Genomic DNA, 17,112 nt, shown 5'->3' with positions numbered 1-17,112 from the left:
TAAAGAAGTTTAAAAAAGTGTTAGTAAGGGAGAGCTGTATCTGCTGGTACAGATATTTAGCACCTTGTCCTCTCGTGTCATTAATATCGTAAGTACAGTCCACAGGTCATATGAAGTTCTGCTGAGACTGACAAAATTATCTTCTCTATTATAGATACACTCTGTACCTGCATAAGGATTTGAGTGTGCTCAAACCATGGATAGGAGTTTGCAAACTTAAAAGATGTTTCTAAACATCAGGGAAGAGAGATTCTAGAGTGATGCCTAGAAAAATCTACCTAGTTTTAAAAATACAAGTGGTTTGTATCCTAGATCGAAAACTGGACTCAGAAACCCAATGGTCCTTTACACTTCTGAATCCCTGTATTGCCCTGTGCAGTACCCTCCGACTGCTTAAATCAGGACAGTTTTGTGAGCCGAGAGAGTCGTCCGAGCTCCCTTTGTAGTTAATGATAATCCCGCTAATAAAGACATTGGGAGTCTACAGTCCAATTCTTTGACTTAGATATTCAAAATAAGTCAGATGAATTTTAGTCTGAAAGTGCCATTTTTGCCTGTTGTCTATAGATGCCTAATTTTAAAGAGGGGAAATCCAGTTCCTTTTTGCTATGCTCATGTCTGTCCACTAGTGAACAGTCTCCTTTTACCTGTCTTTGCATGTTCTTTCTCCAGGCTTGAGCAATGAGAGCTGGTCGATTATGAAGAACATGGCGACAGAGCTTGGGATCATCTTGATCGGGTATTTCACCCTTGTCCCAGCCATCCAGGTGAGTATGGCTGATCAGTGTGAGTTTGCAGGACAGAGGCTTGTAGGCGCTGCAGGAATGCAGCGTGCAATATTCTGTTCCCCTCTCTGGCTGATTGGATTAAGAGTCTGTTAGTGGGAAATACATACATCTACACAATGTGGATCTCTCCAGGAGCTAGCCTTCTGTCCAGCAGCTGCCCCTGGATGCCCGGTCTCCCCAGTTGGGATCCTTCCAGCAGCTGGGCTTACAGATTCAGTTCCTCCAGTAGTTGGCCCTTGATCCTTGCTCTCCCCAGTTGCCTTACACACACACACGCGCGTGCGCATGTGCAAGTGGGTCTCTCAGTCGCCCCCCAGCCCCACGGTACCTCTGGCAGTTGGCCTGGAGCCCCTGGTCTCTGGTAACCACAACTCCTCCAGCTCTCTCGCTCAGGGATACACACATACCTGGCTCCCAAGCCACTCACCGTGCTCACCAGCTGCCTGGCTCAATAGTCACTAGTGATCACACACTGACATGCATAATCTGACGTGCTCCAGTTGTTGCTGACCCAGACACATGAATCCCTGTGTCCCATGGACCCTGTTCCAGTTGCTGGTGCTTAGACCCTGCTCATTCCAGTTGCCAGCACCACAGACGCACAGGCTCCTACAGGACACATGGGTTTGGAGATCCTTTCTCATTGACTCATCGTGATGGCTGTCACCCCCGGATCATGGGGCTGATCACTTTGCTGTGACAGCCCTGGGAGGAGCCAGAGCAGGGGCTCATTTCCCTCTCGACCATTTGTCCATGCTCCTTGTGTTTGTGGAAATGAGCTTCCTATCGCAGAACTTAACACTGCCCAGTGCCTTTGCTGTGGGGATGCCTTTATTCCAACCTAAAAGTGCCTTTTTGTGAACTGGCTAATCCACTTTATAAGTGGATGGAAGGAAAAAACCACCCTAGTGCAAAAAGTTTGCTCTGAGAATTGGGGTGGACAGTCCATTTGGGGCTCTTTCACCAGACTGACGAAACTGTAGGTTTTTACAACCACGGATATCACTGCCTCTGTTTCATGGGTGGGTAAACTGAAAACTCAAGGTAGAATGATCTGTCAGGGGTCATGCTGTTGGGTCTGTACAGCACTGAAAATAGCATCTTCTGCCTTGCAGTGTGTTACTTTCTCTGCTGCACAGTCTCCTTTTCAGGAGACTGTGCTTGCTGAGTTGCGTCAGGAAGTTGACATCATTTGATTTCTAATCCTTGACCAAGCAGCGCTTGTGCCTGGTGAGCACCATGAACAGAAGTGCGGCCTAGACAAAGCCTCATCACCAATTCCATAGCACCTCTGCAGCCAGACTTCAGGGAGGCGTCAGCCTGTTGTCTCTGGAAATTTCTAGCAGGCGCAGTCAGCGAGCAAAGGCAGGAGCACCCCAGCATCTACATAGTTGGCGGCTACTCTGGGTGCTCGCTAGGTGCTCGCTGGCCACGCGTGACCTGCATGAAGAGGGGTGGGTTGTGTATATCCTTGCTTTAACACTGGGGAGTCACCAGTAGAGACTGCAGATTAAAGCATATTATAATCTAAGAAGATTAAACATTCAGGTTGGACTGGAGCATTGCAGGCTGAACTTCACAGTTTCTGAACCTCTCTCAGTATCCCAGAGGACAGCAGGAGAGGAGCTATGGTATAATTCCCCAGGCTACAGCCAGCCACCTATCATGGCCTAATTTTTTTATTTAAAGCTGATTGCAGAGATTGCTCAGCTCAAATGCTGGCATGATCCATCCGTTGGGTCTAAATTGGGCTCATTCATATAGTATATTAGCACCTTTTGGCCTCTTTCATTGCTGCACTGCTTGACTGCAGAAAGCGAAGCTTGACAGTATCTGTGAAGCGAGCGTAGTGCCAGCAGCCCCATCGTGTGGATACCGCTGGGAGGGTTCACTTTCTTGTTGCGCTCTGCTATAGAGGAGCTTGCAGGGTGCCCTGATTACAGGAGATAAAGGGGTGTGATAAAAGGGACGGGGCAGAGCCGTATAACAGTGTCAGGAGAGCCATGGGAAAAAGAGATGCCATGCCCCCACCCCCACGTTCTCTCTATTAAAGTACTCCTGTTTATTACAGCGTTTTGACACACGTGATGGCATCCACTCTCTGCTCTCTCTGTGATCCTGTCTTTCCTTGGATGCTTGCTTTCTCCAGGGGAAGAATCTCGCAGGGATGCTGTCTGTTAAAGGCTGACAGCTGCTGTGCTGGAGCCTGGTGTATGCCCCTTATCTTCGTCCCTGAGAGTGAAGGACACTGTACAGATAATGTGCTGTACTCGCATTGCAGAGTCCAAGGAATCTGGCAGAAAGAGAGCCAGGCTGCGTAAATCTGGCAGAGACCTTTGCTCTAGGCTGTCAGCGGGAGCAGTGCAGTGCGGTCGTTCAGAAGAGAGCCAGGCTGCGTAAATCTGGCAGAGACCTTTGCTCTAGGCTGTCAGCGGGAGCAGTGCAGTGCTGGGGTCGTTCAGGTGCTATCTGCTATGGGGAATAGCAGAAGAGGGAGGCGTTTCTTTGCTGAAGGCTCTCACCTGCCCCAAGGGCTGTAATGGGTCTTGTCGTTTTTCTCAGTTACTCCTTGGCAGTGCAACTCATTTAGTGGAAGGGAATTTTCTATGTTTTCCGTGGCTCTCCTTGTCCTAAAATAGAGTTTGGCTTCAGATGAGAATTGTGCATCCACTTTAAATCCGTCATAATTGTGAGCAGCAATGAAATCCTCTTGCCTTGCATTGCAGGTGGGTAGAGACCCCTATTCTCCTGGCACAGTGCCGCTGTTGATGGTCCTGAGATGCTGCAGGGCTGCGTGCTGAGCGCTCGTCCTGTTTTTCATCTCTTATCCACTACCTTGTACTGAAGTTCACACACCGATAGCCCAATCCTGCACCCACTGAAATCACTTTGGGTTTTGCCGTAGGGTGTGCAGTATCCGAGTATAAGAAGATTTTAGATTTCCAGGGCTAGCTGCTTCAGATGTCTCTAATCCTAAATGGAGTAAGGGGAGGTATTAACAGAATTAATACCTCTCTATGCACAGCCTGCCATTTGTGGAGCCTGTGTTTGCCAAGGTCTGGGTGAAATCCAGGTGGATGTTGCTTTCCTTCTGGTTTTCTCCTTGAGAGAGGAACCTGTGTTGTGTTTTCATCCCTCTGCTTCCAAAACCTCCTGTCAGATGTTGGGGAAGGGGCTAAAGAGAAAAACGTGATCAGAACTTGCTTCCTTATGCTGCTGTCGCTGGGAAGTTTGGGGGGGGGCAGCTGACCTGGTGGGTTATCTCGTTTCATATCACATTGATTTTTAAATAACAACTTATGTTTCGACAACAGTTTGGACAGGATGGGGAGGCTTCAAGGTTTGTTTAGAGGTTTTGGATAGCCTTTCATGCTATCTCTTTTCATTTCACTGTGCTAATATTGGCCTCCAGCCTTACGCAAGAAGCTGGGGCAGACGTAGGAAGGAGGGGGACAAAAGAAATGAATCTCTGCGGCCTGTCTCCTTCCCCTTTAGGTGGATGTGTCCTGGCTTGGTCTGCAGGTAGTGAGCATGCCACCACGCTAGCAGGCAGGCAGTGAACGGCAGTGGGTGTTTGCCAGCTCTGTTCTGCAAGTGAGGGCCAGAGCCTTTAATCTGTTGTTTAGCCTAAGGTTTTTCCTCCTCCTTACGTTCAGCTTTCTTGATCTCTCCATGGCTACTAGATCCTTTTTGGGTCCTGACGGGTCCTGGCAGAAATTTGTACCTCCAAGGGAAACAAAACGCCTCTCAAAAATATGTTAATTCTGTGTTGCTGTGAAGTTTTGAATGTAGGGGGGGAGAGGGGACGGCACTTAGCACTAATGGGGATTAGGGTAAGAGTGTGCATTTGTTTTACAGGGAGTTAACTGCATTTCTGCTGCTGGGCAGAATCTTTTAATCCTTATTTCTGCAATGGCACCTGCTGGGGAAAGTGGAGCATTACAGCAAGTTGAGGAAACACTGGCTTTTGCAGATGTTGTTTCCCATATACTTGGTGTTTAGAGACCTCTGACAGTGGGTATGGGACTTTTCTTCCAGGGGCATAGGAATGAAATTTGCCCATCAAATATACATTAGCCAAAAGTGTGATTTAAGCAGAAATGGTTTAGGTGGGGTCCTGGAGAATGGCTAGAAACGAGTACACAGATGTACAGTGGAGAGTGATTGATCCAGTTCCTGAGCAACCTGTGTTCCTGGAGGAATTTTAAATCGGGGCTGAGGTTTATTGGTAATGTGCAGGAAACTGTCACCTTTGGAGGCTGTTTGGCTTTGTGATTTGAACGCATGGGCAGGAGGCCGAGAGCTCTGGCTGCAGCCCTGCCACGGCTTTGTGAACCCGGGAAACATCCTCTGCCGGTTTTTCCTATGGTGCTTTGATGTTTGATGGCTAAGAAGAACAAAGAACGCGAATCTGAATAAATATGCTCTTGAGTTCTCACATGGACTTTTCTAGCACCAAACTCTCAACTATTACAAAATATCGATAGTAGGATTTGTCAGTAAAATAGACTCGGGCCTGCACTCTGGGTGAGAGTTTGCTGACTTTCCCTTTTTCTGAAGTTGAAATATTTACCGTTGTCTCCGCAGCTGCTGTAGCTAATCATTGTGCCCTGTCTGCAGGAATTCTGCCTCTTCGCTGTGGTCGGCCTGGTGTCTGACTTCTTTCTGCAGATGTTTTTCTTCACTACTGTGCTGTCCATTGACATTCGCCGTATGGAGGTAAGGAGGGGCCAAGGACATGGGGTTTTGCCTTGGGTCTTCCTTCTCTGCTATTGTGGAAGGATTAAAGGAAGTACACCCTGTGATTTTCACTCTGTAAACAGAAAAGACTGAGCTGAAAAAGTTCCGGGGCAGTACCTGCTTGGTTACACATACACAGGGATTGGGGACAGGATGCGTGAGGGAACAAGACACCCTCAGGTATATAAACGTGCAGATTTGGGGTAAATGGGCTGGAAGGAGACACGGTCACAAACAGGTGACCATGGCTGGGCGAAGAAGAGAGTGTGTGCCAGAGAGAAGCTGGGACAGATTGACTCGAGAGTGAAGGTGGGAACTTAGACGTGGGCATGTATCAAAGATAGCTGTCTCTGCACACATTTCTCTCGAGGGACCTCATCACCACTGCTCTCACACGTTTGCTTTTCTCTTGGCAGCTCGCTGATCTGAACAAACGGTTGCCAGCAGAAGCCTGCATGCCCCCAGCGAAGCCTGTCAGCCGCTCTCAGCGCTACGAACGCCAGCCAGCTATGCGACCTGCCACCCCCCACACCATCACCCTGCAGCCGTCGTCTTTCAGGAATCTGCGCCTGCCAAAGAGGCTGCGGGTGATCTACTTCTTTGCCAGGACCCGGCTGGCCCAGAGACTCATCATGGTATGCCGTGTGGTGTTTGTTATCTGGTGCCCCTTCCTGCTGGACACTAACCCAACCCAAATAGGCTTCCGGAGGGGGCGGGAAAGCCCAACATTTTCATGCATCCTTGTTCCCCTGCAAGACTTATCCTGCCCTGTGGTAAATACAGTTCAAGAAATACTTCCCTAGGAACATCGCTCTGCATGCATTAGCTCCAGGGCTCTGCTGTTTGCGTGATGTTTGGGTGGTACTGAGTAATTTTCTGATATTTGCTTTGAAACAAAAATCTGCTTTTCTATAAGCAGATTTTCAAGGACTGTATGAGTGGAGAGAGATTTTTCAGAGCAGAAATCATGTTTTGCTCCTGTAGATAATGTGGAATAAAGACACGGAGATATTTTGCTACATGAAAGACTAAGACTTTTCCTTTTGCAGGTGTAACTGCAGCGGTTCCACCAGTTACTGCCCCTGCTTGTCTCCCCCATCTCTGTTCTGGGTATCTGTAATGGAAGCGGAGGAATGTGTGTGTTCCTCAGCTCTACAAACCACAGCCCAGTCTGTTACTGTCAACTAACATTGATGGCAGTTTAAGTTAAACTGATACCTCAGTCTGTGAACCATGGCTGCTGCAGTAGATCTTGCAAAGTTCATGAACCAGAACTCTGAATTAAGCCTTTCCAGCCCTGTTTGAGGGTGGCAGACGTGCTGGTCCCAGCCGCCAGCACGGAGTCTCTTCCCTGCTGTGCATTTGTGTGGGAGAAGTGGGGTTCCCACCATCAGGCTGAGTCGGTGGCTCACAGGAAAATAGTGTTCAGTTTTCATGTGTGCTGTGCAACCTCTCCCGATCCTCTTAGAGGATAAGTGTCTGTTGGGAGTAAGACCGTAACTGAGTGCAGGGCGTACCCTTGGTTGGGACGTTGCTGATCAGCTCAGAGAGCTGACGAGGTGGTGGTGGCGGAGTGTGAAGGCCATGTACTAAACGAGTTTGTCTCTTTGCTCATCGTATGTAGGCTGGGACGGTGATCTGGATTGGAATCCTGGTTTACACGGATCCTGCTGGTCTCCGCACCTACCTCACGTCACAGGTCACTGAACAAAGTCCTTTGGGTGAAGCAGGTCTGCCTCCTATGCCTGTTCCTGGAGGCGTCCTACCTGCTGGGGACCCCAAGATTGATCTCTCAGTCTTCCCATCGGACCCTATACAGCTGTCAGAAAACCAGACGCAGCAGCGTGAGCAGAAGTCAGGGCTGGAGTCCCTGAGCAGGCTGGAGACAAACCAGCACACTTGGGCCCACGGACCAGAGGGCAAAGGGAATGGACAGACGGAGCTCGGAGCTGAAGCAGAGGTTACCTGGGGAGCAGAGGATGAGGAGATTTGGAGGAAGCTTTCCTTCAGACACTGGCCATCCCTCTTCAGCTACTACAATATCACTCTGGCCAAAAGGCAAGTGGGCTGGCATCGAGTGCTGCAGGCACTTTGAATTGTGGAATTGACCCCAAGTGTCTGTCTTTCTTCTGTCCTTCGTCCTTCTGAGTTAGATAATTTGTGTTCCACATGGCTTACTCCAAATGTGTCTTCAGGAGGAGACTATTAAACAGGCCCTCCTGTGTGGTGCGGAGGTACCAAACTCTGCAGGACTGTTTGTCTGAGAATAAGGGTTGTGTTTCTCTCTGTGCTCTTGGGGGTATTACTTGCTTGTTGTCTTCCTTTACCCTGGAGGTGACGTTTAGAATTTTGTAAAACAATATGTGATCATCTGTAAGCGATGGGGATGGTACATGTGAGGAATAGAGACATCTGAGCTGAAGAAACTTCTTGGTGAGATCTTCTGGCCTGCAGCGTACAGGAAGCCAGACCAGATCATTATATCCTCACTTAAATCTGTGTGATCCATTTGATCTCATCAGTAGTTCATTCCACTGTTGGCTCTTAACCTCTTCCACAGAGCTAAGGGAACCTGGGAAATATCTTTAGAGAAAAATATTTCAAAGGAGGTCTTTAGTTTAGAATACCTGAAACTACTGGACTGAAAGTACACACTGGGACCTACCTTGGCTGCTAGTGAGAAGATGAGCTGGGTTACCTATCAGGATTTTTGTGTCTTTTTGTGTTTGTTGTTCCTAAGCTATTCTCATCTTTCTATTCCTTCAGATACATCAGCATCCTTCCAGCAATCCCTGTCACGCTGTACCTGAACCCACAAGAGGCCTTAGAAGTGCGGCATCCCCAGGAGGCTAACCGCTACCACCCTTTCTTATCTTCAAGCGGTGGGAAGCTGGATGCTGAAGCTCAGCCTGACCAAGCCTCATCCAAGCTGCAAGGGCACCAGGATGTCACTCTTTACAAGTAAAAGAGTCCTTGATACAGCCTTCTGACCACGCCTTAACTCCCTTGGAGACAGGGGTTGCTCTTTGGCTGTTCGGCTCTTCTCCTGGAGGGAAAACAAAAAATATTTGTAAAGCTTCAGTGCAAAATCCTGTAATGCTCAGGACAGTCTAGCTCAGCAAGCGCAGCATTACATTAATCTCTCCTGGCACTGTTTTTCTGAGTTCCCTGGCAGGAGATGGTGCGTGCAGCCCAGGTTGTTAGCGCACGTTACTGTTGGTGGGAGCTGCTTGTCAATATATATCGATGACTATGGACCAGCGGCGTACAAACTTGATACATATGCAAGTGTTCCCTATAATCTAGTAACCGTTGTGCAATTAGTCATGCATTTTGAAGATTAAGCTTAGATGTATTTTAATTGGGTGGCTTGGTGATGCTAAAACTGTTACTCCCAGCACCACACATGAGGCATTACGGGGTTTATCACTGAGTGAGAGGGATAGGAGTTCGTCTTTGGGAATAAACATCGTGATTCAGTAATGCTTTATTGGGTGTTAGATCAAACTCTCACGCAAGCAGGGACCTTCCTTTCCTACTGAGGAGACGGGCTCCCAGCTTGCCCTCTGAATCTGCAATTCTCCTTTGGCTGTGTTGAACGCACTTGATATTATCCTGATCCCCACGTAGTGTTTTTCTTAAAGTCTTAGTTGCTATGTACTTTTCTTCTTGACAAGTCTGAAAACATTTTTGAAAATCATTCTTTCCCATTAAAAAAACCCCTTCAATTTTCCACAAATCACTGTAGCTTTTTTTCTCAGCTGAAAAATTTAGACCAGCGACACATGTAATGCTTTCACAGTATTTTTCAAACTCCGTCCGTGGACTAGGAATTGGATCTTTTCTCTCACCTTCTTTTTGTCTTTGTGTCTGTCTGTCTCTCCCACCAGGGTGGCTGCTCTGGGTCTGGCCTCGGGCATTATCCTGGTCCTCCTGCTCTTCTGCCTGTACAGGGTGTTCTGCCCCAAGAACTATGGGCAGAACGGGCTCTCTCACAGCAGGAGGAAGAGGGGGGACCTGCCCTGTGACGATTACGGCTACTCCCCACCTGAGACTGAGATCGTCCCCTTGGTTCTCAGGGGTCACCTCATGGTAGGTCGGACGGGTGCAGTCCTTACAAGAAAGGCATTTTACTGACTCGCGCCATGCATCTGCTGTTCACTTTGTTTTATTTAAATAACAGCCCTCACGAAGGACAGACAGCTATGCAGCCTTAGCGTAATGCAGCCGTGGAGGCTAACAGCCAGGGTGAATGCTATATATATAGAGAGAGAGAGAGTAGGATATTGTAGCATGAAGTTTCCTGTAGGACTTTTCCATTTCTTCCTGGGATTTGTTCTGAGCTTCTTGCAATTGCTGTTATTACCTTCTCTGTGTAGCCAACTGTTGGCTTTTATTGGCTGGGCTGATCCAGCCGCCTTTGCTGGCGTAGCTCTAGATTCCTGGTATTTAATGCCTACTGGATCCTTTTTTCCCTGCTTCCCAAAAGTTATTGCATAGGTTTGGGCTGTTAAACATTGCTTCCAGTGCTAAAAGTATCCATGGGTTTGCACAGAAGTGTGCTGCTGCTCAGTTCACTCATTTTTCTTGAGGGGAAAGATGTTTCTTCCCATTCTGAGATGAAACACAAGCGCTTGGGCACCCAGTCAGATGGAGTTTGAAACATTGTGCCATGCCTTCCAGAGAAGATGCACCTCTGTTCCTGATCCTACCATCTCTCTGAGCCATACTTCCTCAGGAAAAGGGAAGACAAACAGAGTCTGTTTGATTTGCAGCAGTCTAGCGCACTTCTAGGACTCTGGGCAAAGATGTACTCATGTTCTCAGAGTATCCCTAGGTTGCTAAGCCAGCCATGTAGTTTTGACATAAAATTTATCACCTGTATAGTTCCTGAGCCACACGCAAGGTGATTGTCAGAGTCCAGAGGCCTCGGTGGTGCTACACGCTCAGCTGTGCTTGTTCTTCCTTCCCAGGACATCGAATGTCTGGCTAGTGATGGGATGCTGCTTGTCAGCTGCTGCCTGGTGGGCCAGATCCGTGTGTGGGATGCTCAGACTGGCGACTGCCTCACCGTTATTCCCAAACCAAGGTAAGTGGTGTCTGTACCCAAGTCATTCAGCTGCGGGCAGGTCCCTCCACGATCACTGCTCTGCAGCCGGTGCAAACCCCTCTGTAAGAAATCAGCCCTCTCCGACAGTAGAGGTGGAAGGACTGAGCTTTTATTACTGTGTTTTAGGTTGCGAAGAGACAGCAGTGGCATCTTTGATTACCAGGAAAGCTGGGATCATAGTCCGGATGGCAAGAATGGTCTGGACGACTCTTTTGAGAACAGTCACCAGCTCAAAAGGATGCTCAGCCCTCCCCAGCCTCCGCTTTTCTGCGACCAGCCAGACCTCACGTCTCTCATTGACACAAACTTCTCTGAGCAGGTGAAGGTGGCCGAGTCAGAGACGCGGCTCCGTGCTGTGGGCGGTCGCCAGAAGGAGAGCGGGTATGACTTCAGCAGCCTGGTTGGTAAAGTGTATGAAGAGCACAGCACCTCCAACTGCATGAACTTCACTGGCCTCTCAGCCCCGCACGGACAGGCTGGCTTCTGCGCGGGGAGCGGCAGTCCCCGCTCCCTGGGCTGCGGGACCGAGGAGGGAGGCTGCAGCAGCCGCAGAAGGAGCCTGGGGGACGAGTCCTTTACGGGATTTGACAAATCGTCGCCGCTTCCTTCCTGGGGAGGAGACTTGGAGAGCTCTGTCTGGAGCCTGGACCTGCAAGGGAACCTGATTGTGGCTGGCCGGAGTAACGGGAAGCTGGAGGTGAGGAGCGAGGCTCACTGCCAGCCCAGGCACCGGGTGAGCTGCCAGCAGCTCTTTAAGACTGAAGAAGCTTAAAGATTGCCATGTCATTGAGTAATGTTACTGGTCAGTCATGAAATAAGGTAAAATTAATAGGAATTCTATAGGAATGATACAGGTTTTGAAGCAAATTTTAATCAGAAATTTAAATCTCCTCTAATGAGAAACTTTCAGAATTAGTTTAATTTTAATTTCATTTTTGGAAATTAAGTTAGAATTTTTCCTTCAAAGTAAACGCAGGGTTTTTTTTAAACAAACACATTTTGAAATAAATTTTTTAATGATTTTTGACCTGTGCTGCATGTGGGCGGCTCTCATTCTTCCCAACAAAGGCACAGGCAGGCCACTCCGTTGTTTTTCTTTGTCCTTTAAATACGCTTTTGAGCTCAGATACCTTCTCCCGAGCAGCTGCCTTGAGACACTGACTGAATTTTGTTGCTGAATCTTGTCTCCAATCCACATCACAATATTGCTGCAAAACCCAGAGCACTTTGTGCTCGGAACAGGGCAGATGTGGGGCTGGCCGGGAGCGAAGAGGGGTGCTGCAGAGCTGGGGACGGGGAGCGTGCAGCAGGAGCCCGTGCTGCTGCACGGTGCGTGTGTGGTGCACCAGGGCTAGCGTTTGTTGTGACCCCAGTAAGAAAGGCACGCAGATTGTGAAGTATTGATTAAAATACCATTTATCGGCAGTAACGCTAGAAGGAAAAAGAGGGTAGTGTGATCTTAGGTCCCTCCCGTTGCGGGGAGCCCCATGTTGTGCAGTGTGGGACGGACCTCCAGTCCGAGCACGGCACACCCTGCGGATCGTGTCCCTGGAGAGGTCGGCCGGCACTGTGGATCTTAGAGCTCTTAGGGGATTTTCTTCGAAGAAAAGAATTCTATTCATCATTTCTGCTGTCAAACAAAAGGATGTTCACTTAAGAACTTGCTGCTTCACTTTAAGCTAGATAGGAGGACATTGATGATTGTAATCGCTAGTGCCAAGTGGGATCTGCCTACAGGCTCCTTCATTAAGACCAGACAGCTAAGGGGGCCAGAGGATATATGCGGCACAGCACAGGTTAGCTGTTATGTGGATCACCGACTCCTCGATCTACGATGGTCAGGATCACAGCAGTAACCCTTTCTCCTTCCAGGTTTGGGATGCTATCGAGGGGACCCTCCGTAGCAGTAATGATGAAGGTCAATCTGGCATCACAGCGCTCGTCTTCCTGAACAACAGGTAATTGTGTTTGTGCTCGGTGATCTCCTGCGAGGGGAGGAGAACACGTGGTGTAAGCCAGGACCCCAGCCCTGACCCTCCTGCCACGGGGGTTGAACAGCTCCAGATGGCAGAGGCTCAGCTGGAAGGTCTCTTCCTTCCCACGCGTCCACCTCTCAAGCTGCGTGTGGTGGAGCGAGCTTTCCTGGGTCCAGGTCTGTTCCAGCAGCCACTTCTTCTTCATACAGATATTCAGTCTTTCTAGTAGCTGAATATCCAGAATAATTCAGGGCTGGGAGATGGGGCCTTTGGGTCACTGGTTTCTGTGTGCTGTTATTCAAGAGGCAGTGACATCTGCCAGTTTATTCTGCAGTCTGAGCTTAATATAATTTCTGAGCCCTCTTCCTTGCAATCAGGAGTGCCTCCTCACAGGGGGAGCCTGTGTGGTTTGTGCTCTGCCTCGGAAGGTGTCTGGTCTCAGGGCTCCTCACCCTGTGAGAGCAGGGAAGGGCCGCTCCTCATGTGCCTGCGTTTCTCTCTCAGGATCGTCGCTGCCCGGTTGAATGGCTCTTTAGATTTCTTTTCGCTAGAGACACACACGTCCTTGAACCACCTGCAGTTCCGAGGTAAGCAAGCGTCCGAGCGTGCTGTGCACCGCTCTGAGCTCCGCCGAGCCTTTTCCTCTTCCCTTGCCTTCTTGCAGCTGACTCTTCCTCATACCCACTTCATAAGCTGTAACGCTACGCTCCAAAAAACCCTGTGTTGTTGGATGCCAAACCAGCTGCTGTGGAGAGGTGAGGAATACTTTGGGAGTTCCCTGTGCAGGGAGAGTGTCTCAAGTGCTGGTTTGCTCCAGTGCGTAGGTCTGGAGGCTGAGGCATGCGTTCCAGGGTCAGCTCTGCCTCGTACCTCTTTCCTTTCCCACTTCTCACTTATTTTCTCCTTCAGCAACGTCTTTTCTCACTTGTTTGCACACCACGTAGCCCCACACAACCACGATGTAGCCTGGGGCCTCGGCACAACCACAACACGCGCAAAACTAGTCCATGGTGGTAACTGGTTTGCAGTGAAGTGGCTCCTTTGGTTCTGGAGTGGCCTGGAGGGTAGAGAAGCCCTGGCCTTACTCCAGGAGGATGGTTGCATTCCTAGGCGGATGCCCTGGGATCTGCAAGCTGTAGATCTGGAATTGGAGCAGGCCCTGCAGGAAAGGACCAGCTGTGGAAATGACTTTTCCCCATAGGGTGCAGAGAGTCTTGTGCCCAGCTCTCTGTTCGGCCTCTGACAAGGGTAACCGCAGCGCGCTCGGGCTTCAGGGATCTCAGTCTTGCAGAAGACTTACTGCGTAGGGGCCACTGATCTGCAGAAGGGAGTTCTGCTGCTGAGGACCCTGTTGGAGACCCTCACTCCGGTTGTTCATGAGCGCCGAGCAGCCGTAGCTTCCATTGGTGTCAGCCAGAGTGCCGAGTGTTCGGCTCTTTGGAGGACCAGGTTCAAATTCCTTGAAGTTCAGCATCCAGGCATCCCTGGTACCACACCATTTCTGGGTGATATTAGTCCTGGAGTGTAAGGCTGTTTGCTGCACCGAGGACTTAGCTGCGTGTCTCGCCACAGGAGCACCGAGCAGAAGCAGCATCCCGTCCTCCCCCGTGTTCAGCAGCAGCGACATCATCATGTGTCAGCTCACCCACACCGTGTCCTGCGCCCACCAGAAGCCGATCACGGCGCTGAAGGCTGCGGCTGGACGGCTGGTCACCGGGAGCCAGGACCACACTCTGAGAGTAAGGCTTCCTCGGCTGAGTCCGGGGCTGCTGCTGCCCTGTAACTGGTGGGGTGGGGTGGGTGCTTATCCGTCCTGCGGACATTGTGGGACGTGAGCTGGTCTCGTACGTGGACGGGGGGCAAAGCTGATGTGTGTACATGCACAAAGGTAGGCAAGTGTTTGGGGTGGCGTGGTTGGAGTCCGATCCAGTGCGTTCCTGAAGCTCCCCTATGTTATATTCCTCCGCCTGGATGTGGCCCGTCGGTGGAGTTAGAAGGACAGAGCCCTGTGTGAGCTATCTTCCTAAGCAGAGCGTGAGATCCTCTTGCCTTAGGGCTGGGTGACTTCATGAATAGCAGGGTCTGGGTTCTGGGGTATCTCCTGTCTTCTCCTCGTCCCTTCCAGCAGCAGCCGTCCCCTTCAGCCATGCACGTCGCTTCCCTGCCCTGTCACTGCCCGACAGGCGTTACCCTCTTCCCCTGCCCTTGGCAGCAGCATCCAGTGACCTCGCTGTCCTGAATCGCTGACAGGCTCTGACTCTGCCGCGAGAGGGGGATGGCGGTACGGAAGATAAAGTGAGAGCTGTTGCTTCGTTAGCAAGAGTGATAAGGCTCAGGTGGTGTCGTTCTGCAGCACGGCTGCCCCGTGGACACTCACATCTGCCTCTTCTGCCCTGCAGGTCTTTCGGCTAGAAGACTCGTGCTGTTTGTTCACGCTGCAGGGTCACTCGGGAGCGATCACAGCTGTGTACATCGATCAGGTAAGGCGCAGCTGGGTCTGCACCAGGAAGAACATCCTTTACATAGGGCTGCTGAGCCACTGGTTCAGCTGGGGGGGGCCAGCCGGGACTCTCTTCTGGTTTGCACATGGAGAAGCTGACATGTGCTTCTCCGAGGATGCAGAGGGCTCGCTGGCTGCTGCAACGGTGTGCTCACCCATGTGCCGTACAAGCTGAACCATTATTTTCCCATCCAGCTAACCGCGAGCTCAGCAATCCCTTTCCCTGGAGGTGGTTTCTCTCCCTGCCCTGTTTGGAGCAGGAAAGCCCCATTCCCGCTGTACCCCTGCTGCCGGGTCAGCTGTTCTGAACGCAGCTCTGAAGCCAGGGAGCCTCTGAAGGCAGAGACGGGAGCACGGGGCTGAAAGTGGCCCAGGAAACGCTCCCTGCCCCGTGAATGTCTGCCCTCCTGGGGACCGGCTGTCTCCCGAGAGAGGCAGCGTAGGCTTAGCTGAGCTGATGCGCAGCCTGCACTGCCAGAGGCTAACGACAGGGCCTAGCAGAGCGTGCCCTGCTCTGCAGCGAGCCCCCAGGGAGGCTTTGCGTACCAGCTCCCCTTGGAAAGAAGGAGAGCCACACCTGTGCGCTTTACAGCTCTGTTTGAATGAATTTGGGGTTCTCTGCACCGGGGAGTCCTGGTGGGCTTGGGGTTTTGTTACCTCCAGCCTGCTCGAACGCACGTGCAAAGGCAGGGAAGACACCGAGCCGGCAGTTCAGCTTTCCATCCCACATTCCTGTGACCTCCTACAGCCTGGGAGCGTGCCCGGAGCACTGGAAGTCCTTGTATGTGGAACTGGCCTGTGTGTTCAGCAGCTTCCCGTGTCCGTGGCACCGCAAAGCCCCCGGCTGTGGTGGAAAGGGCACCGTCCGCCGTCTGCTGAGGTTCCTGACCTGGTTCTGCCCGTGTCCTTGCAGACGATGGTGCTAGCGAGCGGAGGCCAGGACGGTGCCATCTGCCTTTGGGACGTGCTGACGGGGAGCAAGGTCAGCCACATGTACGCCCACCGAGGGGACGTCACGTCCCTCACCTGCACAACGTCCTGCGTCATCAGCAGCGGCTTGGACGACGTGATCAGCATCTGGGACCGCAGCTCGGGGATCAAGCTCTATTCTATCCAGCAGGTTGGTAGCTGGGGAGCAGCCAGGGAAAGCTTAAGGCTGCTTCTGTGCTTTTCTGGACCCCGCCAAACCCCGCAGACCACCTCTGCTGGGCTTGTAGTGTGAAGGGGTCGCTGTTTAAACTCCACGTGCTTTGGAAAACTTCCCTGCTTGTAAACATAACGTGCAAGAGCTCAGAAAAAGACCAAATCTGTTGCTTGGCCAGACCGCGCTGTCCCGGCTGCGAGGCTCTGTGGCCCCATGCCAGCACGTGTGCACCCGCAGGGCCGGGCTGGCAGAGGGGCTGCGGCTAAACGGCCTCTTCCCAGCCACGGCAAGGGCTGGCCGCAGAAGCGGCGTGGGCAGGCTGCTGCCCTCCCTCGCGGAGGAGTTCCTGCCAGGACGCCTGCTGCGGGCTCGGCTCTCTGATGTGCTCTCATTCCACGCAGGAGATGGGCTGCGGTGCCAGCCTGGGCGTGATCTCCGACAACCTGCTGGTGACGGGAGGCCAGGGCTGCGTCTCCTTCTGGGACATCGGCTACGGCGACCTGCTCCAGACTGTCTACCTGGGGAAGAGCAATGAGTCGCAGCCTGCGCGGCAGATCCTCGTGCTGGAGAACGCCGCCATCGTCTGCAACTTTGGGAGCGAGCTCAGCCTGGTCTACGTGCCCTCGGTGCTGGAGAAATTGGACTGAGGAGGAGCAGGCGCTGGAGCCTGGGTGGAGCGAGGCAGGTGGGACGGGGCGCCCGGGCCCCTGCCGTAGTTGAGGGCAGCGCTGCTGCCCGCGGGTGAGGGGACGGAGACGCCAGCTCCATCGCTCTGTCCGTGCCTCTGTCGCCTTTCCTCCTAACTTGACTCACTCTTGTCACCCAGCGGTCTGCTGGGCCCGAGCCCTCCTCTT

The 17,112-nt window shown here is 51.5% G+C and overlaps 1 protein-coding gene across 2 annotated transcripts in view; it reads left to right on the top strand.

Annotated features, from left to right (window-relative positions):
• The window catches only part of SCAP (SREBF chaperone), a 66,256-nt gene extending 49,179 nt beyond the window's left edge, over window positions 1-17,077 (top strand). The window contains exons 10-24 of one of the 2 annotated variants that reach the window (XM_009284442.2): window positions 673-767; window positions 5,409-5,507; window positions 5,945-6,163; window positions 7,153-7,227; window positions 7,348-7,586; window positions 8,295-8,489; window positions 9,419-9,620; window positions 10,502-10,617; window positions 10,765-11,335; window positions 12,511-12,596; window positions 13,119-13,201; window positions 14,187-14,353; window positions 15,014-15,094; window positions 16,028-16,234; window positions 16,660-17,077. In XM_009284442.2, the coding sequence (XP_009282717.1) occupies window positions 673-767; window positions 5,409-5,507; window positions 5,945-6,163; window positions 7,153-7,227; window positions 7,348-7,586; window positions 8,295-8,489; window positions 9,419-9,620; window positions 10,502-10,617; window positions 10,765-11,335; window positions 12,511-12,596; window positions 13,119-13,201; window positions 14,187-14,353; window positions 15,014-15,094; window positions 16,028-16,234; window positions 16,660-16,905 (2,681 nt within the window). In that variant the 3' untranslated portion in view covers window positions 16,906-17,077. Of the gene's footprint in view, window positions 1-672; window positions 768-5,408; window positions 5,508-5,944; window positions 6,164-7,152; window positions 7,587-8,294; window positions 8,490-9,418; window positions 9,621-10,501; window positions 10,618-10,764; window positions 11,336-12,510; window positions 12,597-13,118; window positions 13,202-14,186; window positions 14,354-15,013; window positions 15,095-16,027; window positions 16,235-16,659 lie in introns of both variants that reach the window. The other variant, XM_009284434.2, reaches the window with a different exon arrangement.
• The last annotated feature ends 35 nt before the right edge of the window (window positions 17,078-17,112 follow it).

This window comes from Aptenodytes forsteri, unplaced genomic scaffold (assembly GCF_000699145.1).
Source record: "Aptenodytes forsteri isolate BGI_AS27 unplaced genomic scaffold, ASM69914v1 Scaffold428, whole genome shotgun sequence".
In the NCBI taxonomy this organism is placed as follows: domain Eukaryota; kingdom Metazoa; phylum Chordata; class Aves; order Sphenisciformes; family Spheniscidae; genus Aptenodytes; species Aptenodytes forsteri.
The sequence above is the reverse complement of the archived record's forward strand: the minus strand, read 5'-3'. Positions and strand labels throughout refer to the sequence as shown.